At 59.1% G+C, this 7,970-nt stretch overlaps 1 protein-coding gene across 1 annotated transcript; it reads left to right on the top strand.

The window, feature by feature from the left end:
* Positions 1-700: 700 nt before the first annotated feature.
* Positions 701-7,048, top strand: LOC309410128 (cationic amino acid transporter 2-like; the record flags this gene model as incomplete). Its single annotated transcript, XM_082006467.1, has 12 exons — positions 701-1,073; positions 1,187-1,342; positions 1,591-1,759; positions 1,985-2,121; positions 2,474-2,696; positions 3,166-3,302; positions 3,694-3,782; positions 3,909-4,065; positions 4,458-4,624; positions 5,255-5,363; positions 5,620-5,720; positions 6,932-7,048. 12 exons carry the CDS (start codon positions 701-703, stop codon positions 7,046-7,048), a joined length of 1,935 nt encoding a protein of 644 aa, XP_081862593.1.
* Between the last annotated feature and the right edge of the window lie 922 nt (positions 7,049-7,970).

Here is a 7,970-nt window from a genome sequence, read left to right as displayed (position 1 = left end):
CACAGATCCCAGGCACGCCATACCAAGTACCTCACTTGCCCCAAGCACAAATATCACACAATTTGGGGTTTCTGCTGGGCTGGCATCCCCACTGGTGACCCGAGCAAGCCTCAGCATTGCTGTACAGGCTGATGGCCCAGAGGACCAAGCCTCTGAGCTGTGCCATTGACCCACACTTACAGAGGCTGTGGGAGCATTTCAGCTGAGCAGATGGGTCCTTCCTGGTGCACCTCAAGGCCAACCTCTGCTCCAGGTGCAGAGCATCTCCCATCCCTCCTTTTCTGGCCTGGTTTTTGCATTTCAAATAGTGTTGGTGTCAAAGCTGGGACAATGCTGGCTGCATGTCCCTGTTGGGGATGCTGGAGCAATAGGACTTTCTGAGCTGGCAGGGGGACAAGCGGGGTCCTTGTCCCCTCTCACCATAGAACAAGTCAGACAGCCCAGCAAACCCCAATCATGTGTTCCTCCACTTCTCACCGGGGGCGAGAGAGCAACCCAGCCACTTTAGTCCCATCTTGCTCCAAAATGGGCTACTTTTCTGGCAGAGACAGAAAACCGGTAGCACCCAGGGCCTCTGGAAAGCACCATGTGGGTGGTGGGAGCTACAAGGAAAATGTTCAGGCTGGGTTTGGGTCACATCCCTAGGGTAGTGCCTGTGGGGCAGCAGCATCCTCAAGCCTGCTGCTTTCCTCTCCTGCAGATGCCGTGCTGGGGCTGCCTGCTCTCTGTTTTGAAGATGCTTTCCCGCAGAAAGCGAGTCCTGGCCAGCTCGGAGGGCTCCAGCCTTCGCCGCTGCCTCTCCACCATGGACCTCATTGCCTTGGGAGTGGGCAGCACGCTGGGGGCGGGCGTCTATGTCCTGGCAGGGGAAGTGGCTAAGACCAGCTCTGGCCCGAGCATCGTCCTTTCTTTCCTGATTGCAGCCATGGTGTCTGCTCCGGCAGGGCTGTGCTATGCCGAATTCGGGGCCCGTGTGCCCCTGGCTGGGTCTGCCTATCTCTACAGCTATGTGACAGTGGGTGAGCTGTGGGCGTTCATCACTGGGTGGAATCTGCTGCTGTCCTATGTCATTGGTATAAGGTCCTTTTGATCCCTCTACCTTTGCTTTGCGTTGGTGGTTTTGATGGGTGTCATTCTCAGACCCCACAGGGCCACCATCGCTGCCCCAGCTGCTGTCTCTCCCCAGGTACAGCCAGTGTTGCCCGGGCCTGGAGTGCTACCTTTGACCAGCTCCTTGGCAAGAAGATGGGGAAGTTTTTGGGTGCTCATGCAGCCATGAGCTCTGTGGGGCTGGCAGAGCACCCGGATGCCTTTGCCGCTGGCCTGGTGGTCCTGCTGGCAGGTAGGATGTCACCCCCTGTGCCACCCTCCATCATATAGGATGAGCTCCTCATCCCACCTTGGACTTTTCAGGATGGTGCTGACCCCTCTGAGGCTTTGCCATTTCCCTGAGCAAATACAAGGGGAATCTGGGGAAATCTGCAGATCCTCCTGACTCTACCACTGTCCCCACCTTTTCCACCCTCCCCAGTAATGTCTGCCCTGGTGTCATCCACAGGGCTCAGACAGTTTTGCTCTTTTTGTGCCCAGGGCTTCTTTCCTTTGGAGTGAAGGAGTCCACCACGGTCAACAAAGCCTTCACAGGTCTCAACATGCTTGTCCTGCTCTTTGTCACAGTGAGCGGCTTCATCAAAGGTGACCTTAGCAACTGGAGGCTTGGGGAGGATGACCTGCCATGGGCAGCTGCCCATGAGGCTGGGTAAGAAGGGCACTACTCTGCCTGTGCCGCCTTCAGAGGGTGATGGGGATGGCTGGGTCGTTCCCCTAATGCTTTATCCCAGGATAAAGGCATCAGAGAGCCTAAGCCCTGCTGCATTGATCCTGGAGGGGTGAGCAGGTTGGATGGGCTCTTCAGCCTGGCCCCATCCTGGGACCCTGTTGCGCTGACCCCTCTGCACTGCCTGACTCTTCCTCCTCCTCCCAGGAACCAGTCTGTGGCTGACAATATGACCAGTGCCTTTGGGGTCGGAGGCTTCATGCCCTATGGTTTCACTGGGACTTTGGCTGGAGCCTCTACCTGTTTCTATGCCTTTGTTGGATTTGACTGCATCGCTACCATGGGTAAGTGAGGCAGGGAGAGATGCCAGCAGGACACTCCCCTGCAGGCTGGGGGGCTGTGACAGTGATTCTCCCTGCAGCCCTGGGAGCTGGTGTAGGACTGGGCTGGGAATGGGAACATTGCCGGCTCTGTGCCACAGCCGCTGTCTCCTGCTCTCTGTGCTCAGAGGAGGAGCTATAAGAGTCCATGTGGCATGACTGGGATAACCCTTGAAGCAGAGACAGTCCCTATCACTATAACTCTGGAGCCCAGGAGGTCTAGCGGTCGTTGCTAGAAGGCCTCTGTGTCCCTTCTCATGGGGATACAGGATATTAAATGAGCATCTGTTTTTACAGCTGAGCTTGTCCTCCTCAGGGGAAGAAGTGAGGGACCCGCAGAGATCCATCCCCATAGGCATCGTCCTCTCCCTCCTCATCTGCTTCCTCATGTACTTTGGGGTGTCTGCTGCCCTCACCCTGATGATGCCCTACTATCTCCTGGACACCATGAGCCCACTCCCAGTGGCTTTTGAATACGTTGGCTGGAGCAGTGCAAAGCACACTGTAGCTGTGGGGTCACTGTGCGCCCTGACAACCAGGTGAGGGGTGGCCCCAACAGCAGCTTTGTGGCTCAGAGCAAGGTTGCACTGGAGCTGTAACACATGCAGGAGCTACCCCCAACCCCTGCCTTCTGACTGCCCTGCTTGGCCAAAACACTTCCTCATGAACTCTGTTGCTCCCAGCTTGGCCCCTCCTGATCAAGGAGAGCAATCAAACCCTTTGGCATGCCACTTATAGCCCAAAGCTGGAGGAAGTGGTCAGGTGTTTGGTGGCACCATGACCCCAGGAGCAGGCTGGGGTATCTCAGTGTGCATAGGGCTCCCATGACCTGCGGACAACACTTCTCCAATACTGACCCTCATCTGATGGTGAGGGAGGTGATGGTCTTGTCAACATGGTCTTGAGAAGGTCATGGACTGTACAGATGAACCAGAGCTCCCTTGGCAGCCAAGGAGGATCAAAAGGCAGGATGGCACCTCTTCTCCCCATCTCTTCCCCTCTCTGCAGTCTCCTGGGCTCCATGTTCCCTATGCCACGGATCCTGTATGCAATGGCTCGAGACGGGCTCCTCTTCAAACCTCTGGCTAAAGTTAGTCACCGTCAGTGCCCGGTGGTGGCAACGCTGGTGTCTGGAGGAGTGGCAGGTGGGTGAGCGATTGGGTTACCCCTTAATCTTCAGCAGGGCTTGGTGGATGTCCTCTTTCAGCAGGACAACGCAGACCCCCTAGCTTGCCAGTAGCTGTTTGAGCAATATGTCTTCACCTAGCGAGAGGTCTCCTCGCTGCGGGTGAAGACCATTTGTCCTCAATACTGTCCTGGACACCAGTTCAGCCTCTCTGAGCTGCCAGGCAGGAGGTGGCAGGATGCTTTGCACTAGTGACCAAAGCATCACCAGCTCATCGAGGTGCTTGAGTCCTGTTCAAGCAGGTGTCAGGGGGACCTGGGAGGCACAGAGAGAGAGCATGGCTGAGATGGTCGTCACAGCAGTGCTGCCAGCTCTTGCCAGGAGTCTGGAAGGGCTTCTCGTCCCTGCAGCTCTCCTGGCCCTCCTCTTTGACCTGAAAGCCCTGGTTGACATGATGTCTATTGGCACGCTGCTGGCCTACTCGCTGGTGGCTGGCTGTGTGCTGCTGCTCAGGTGAGACTGCCGGGGACAGGGCTCACCCAGCTTCTGCTGTTGGCCATGCCTGGAACAAGGCACTGGCCTTGGTGCACTGCAGGTGCACGCTCACATGCCTATTGACATCCAGTATCTGCTCCTCAGGTATCGGCCTGGACCCAGTGCTCAGGACACCCTTGCCGGGAAGGTCCCAGCTGTGCAGCTCTGGTGGGACCATCTTGTCCGGCCGCCCCCCCATCCCACCCCATGTTCCTCCGCAGCGGTGGCCTGGGCTCTGACAGCCGTAGGTACGCCCGGGAGTGGTGGATGAGTTTTCAGGGGAGCTGGTGTGGGGGGACCCACGGGGGACATCGCTGCTGTAGCAGGGGCTGGCAGGTTCCTGCTGACTGAAAACTAGCCGGCCAGCGGGATGCAGGCCGGGTCTGCCTGGCTCCCTCCTGCCCTCTCCCGACTGCCGCACAGCTGGCTGCCCCAACGGGACCGCGGCAAACCTCCTGCTCTCTCCGCTTCCCAGACCGGAGAGAAAAGCTAAACCCCCCATGACAAGCCAGCCAGCCCTGTCCCCCGCCGGCTTTCCTTTGTCCCTTCCACCGTGGCAGCCTGGGCGCTGCACCCCGGAGAGGGTCGGGCTCAGCCCGGGGAAGCGCTGCCCTGACACGCTGCCGTGGTCCCTCCGCAGCCGCCCTGGTCTGCGCCATGAGCTGGGTGAGCACCGCTGGGCTGCCCTGCCTGCGGGCCGGAGGTGCCTGGTGCATCGCTGCTCTGGCTCTGCCTCTCCTGGGGATCCTGGCAGCAGCTCTGCTCGTCTGGAGGCAGCCTCAGAGCCAGGAGAGAGCATCCTTCATGGTGAGCACACAGCCCAGCCCTCGGGACTGTCCCCTGGGAGGAGGACCTGGGGGACAGAGAGGAGGCAAGCGCCGCAGCCCTGTGGGGAACAGGTTGCATTGGGGGTGCTCCCTCTGCTTTAGGTCAGGCGGAGCTTTGCTGCGTCCACATTGGACAAAGTGCTGTTGGAGGCATCGGGCAGCTCATAGGGTTTTCTGCAGGGACCGTGAGGGCTGCCTGGTTCTTCCCCCCGTGTCTGGCAGGCCAAAGGGGCACCTCCTGCACCCCCAGCTGAGCCTGGTGCCTGCTGGACAAGTCAGAGCTGCTCTCCAGTAAAAAGATACCTGGTCTTGACACCTTGCCTTGGTTTTGCTAGAGGTTTACTGCCTCCCCCCTCAAATCCTGCAGTACCTCCTGCCCCAGCACAGGACCTGTCAACCCAACTACCCTCCACAACCATCCCTCTTCAGCACAGGCTGCAGTCCCAGCTCAGGTCTCTGAGCCTGCCCACCAGGCTGGGCTTCTTTTTGCCTGTCAGCAACTAGCCAAAGCAGCAAAGAGACAAATTCAGTTGTAAAACCCCTGCCTGTGGGCCAGCCAGTGCCTCTGGGTGAAGGCATGACCCCATTCCCTTGTGCTTGGTCCCTGCAGGTTCCCTGCCTGCCCTTCCTGCCGCTCCTCAGCATCACCATCAACGGCATCCTGATGGCCCGGCTCAGCGTGGCTGCCTGGCTGCGGTACCTGCTCTGGATGGCCATTGGTAAGCACGGCCACTCAAGGTCCTGGAGCTGGCGGCAACCTCTTTGTGTGAAGCATTGGTGGTTTGACAGCCCATGGCATTAATGGTGGCTGCAGAGCAGTGGTGCGTGGATGGGTGGAGGAGGGATGATGAACTTTAATGTCAAAGGGTGGTGGGAGCACCCAGTCCTCTGATATGTACCCCAAAGGAACAGGAAGGGGTGAGCATTTTGTGGTTGGGAGGGGAGAGACACACCTTCCATTCTGCCCTTTCCCAGGTTTCCTCATTTACTTTGGCTACGGGATCCGCCACAGCGCCGAGAGCCGGTGGCCCGAAGGGGCAGCTCCCCGGAACCTGCGGGGAAGCGTGGCGAGGGAGGTACCTGCGGCACCCTGCTCATCTGCTCCGGCGCAATAAAAGGAGACGGGCTGGTCCCCGAGTGCCTAGCCCTCTCACCCTGTGCCTGGGGGGGGGCAAAGAAGCCCCTTGGGCTGAAGGTCCCATCCTGCGGAGGGGCACAGCCCTGCCACGAGCTGCAGGAGCCGTTTTCTTCTGGGTCTGATGAACCTCCCTGAACAACCTGAATCCTCACAGCAAGTCCCCTCGCAAAGGAGTTTTATTTGGAGAGGATAAAGCAGACAAACAGTGGTTTTGCTGCTGTTATTGGGTTGTAGGGTTGGGTTTTTTGCCTTTGAAACCTCTCCCCAAAGCCCCCCAACCTCCTCCTGTCCCCTCGCCCACCCTGGCCCCTTGGCTGCTTGTGGCAGAGCGGAGACTTCTCGTGCTGCCCTGACCCTCCACACTGCCTCGGCACCCTAAGGCAGGCAGGGCTGACCTGCCTGTCCTTCTGTGACTGCCAAGGCACTGCCTGGGCCAGGCATTTTCCTCCTTACTGTGGGCAACTCCTTTTCTGGACTCATTTATTCCTCCTCCTCAGTTCCCAGCACTCTCCCAGAGCTGGGCACATTCCTCCGGGTCCCACGCAGGATCTGCCTTCGGGGGAGTGGGATGTGTTATCAGGTGCCCAGAGCAGGACGCCAGACCCTTTTGCCCAGCCATCCTGCCCCCTTCAACCACAGCTAGGCAGGATTTGCTGGGCAGCAACTTGCCCCATTTCCCCTGCTTTTGTGCTACAGCACCTGGCAGGTCCTCCCCCCACCCCTGAGGTTGCTGTGTAAAGCTGGAGGCTGCCCCACCACTCATCCCCAGAGCTGTGGGGATGCATGGAGCAGTGGGTGTCCTGGGCTGGCTCTGACACAACAGGCAACCCCCCCTTTCCCACTCTGGGCACCCTCTGGAGGTGCTCGGGTGAGAGCTGGACCCCGCATCTGTGTCGCCTTCCTGGCTGCCTCATTCAGCTGATACTTTCCTGATAAACATCAGCACAAAGGACGGAAGCGGCTGGGCTGTTGCAGTGGCCCTGCTGCCTGGGCAGGGTTGGGGTCTGCCCTGTGCTGGGAGCCCACTGAAATCAATGAAACGAGGGAAGGAGCAGGAAAAGGGGGAAAGGCAGTGGGGGCCTCCCCTGGGGCTCCTTTGTTGTTGCTTTGTGGCACCTGCTCCCCCCCCCCATTCTCCCCCTACCCCAGGTACGAAGCATGCAGCCCCACTGTGAGATGCTCCTGCACCGGTCCCCAAAAACACTGACATGGCATAAAACCACTGACATGGCATTTTTGAGGCTGCTGCATCCTACAGACTTGTAATTGTTACAGCCAGTAGCATGTTGGCCTGGTGCACACACATGCACATACACACACCTCTCATGGCTAAACAGCCCCAGGCAGGGGACAGGCCAGTGACAACCCCCAGAGCAGTGACCATCCCACCCCACTCGTGAGCCTAGTGGAAAGTGCTTGTGTGCATCCAGCCCCGAGCTGCAGCCATGCTGGCAGCATCTTCCCTGATGGGGATGCGCTGGCTCGGAGCAGGGAGGGATGAGACCTGCTTGGCAGCCACCGCTGAAGCCTACTTCCCCTTGGGAGGATGCTCTGCTCCTCAAATGTGCACCTGAGGGCACGCAGCCTCTGCCCAGCTTTCGGGGAGAAGACGGGGCTGGTGGTGCTGATGATGGGCAGCAGGGACAAAGAGGGCTTGGTGTCTGTGTGGTGGTTGGCGGGGGCACACCTGGGTTGTGGGAGCAAGCCCTGGGAGCTATTTGCTGGAGATGGAGGTGGTGATGGGGAGAGGAGGGCACAGGTGGGAGCCCTGCCTCGTCCCCCTCCCCAGGGAGTGAGGCCGGTCACAGGCAGGGGAAGCCTTGCTTTCACTGGAAATGGCAGGAGTGGGTGGTATTGACTTGGAGCAGCCTGAGCAGGAGGCCGAGCCCCAAATCAGGACAGGCTGATGTGGTCTATGGCAAGGGCAGTGCCGGAGGTGGTAGATAACACTTGGCTGTATTCATCCCCATCAAAGCCTCCATGGCTCAGCCCTGGGCTGGGTCATGCACTTCCTAGGGATGCTCCCCAGGGAGTGAGGTACCTTAATACCACCGTGTCCCCAGCACCCTCCTCATCCTCATTCTGCCTTGTCTTCCTCGCCTCCATGCCCCCCGGGCAGCACTGATGCTGGTCATGCTCAGAGCCAAGTCGGGTCCAGCCCAATGCACATCTGCATGTCCTGACTGAT

This window comes from Phaethon aethereus, assembly GCF_964289735.1.
Source record: "Phaethon aethereus genome assembly, chromosome: 14".
Classification (NCBI taxonomy): Eukaryota; Metazoa; Chordata; class Aves; order Phaethontiformes; family Phaethontidae; genus Phaethon; species Phaethon aethereus.
Note: the sequence above shows the minus strand (reverse complement) of the source record. Positions and strands in the feature narration are given on the sequence as shown.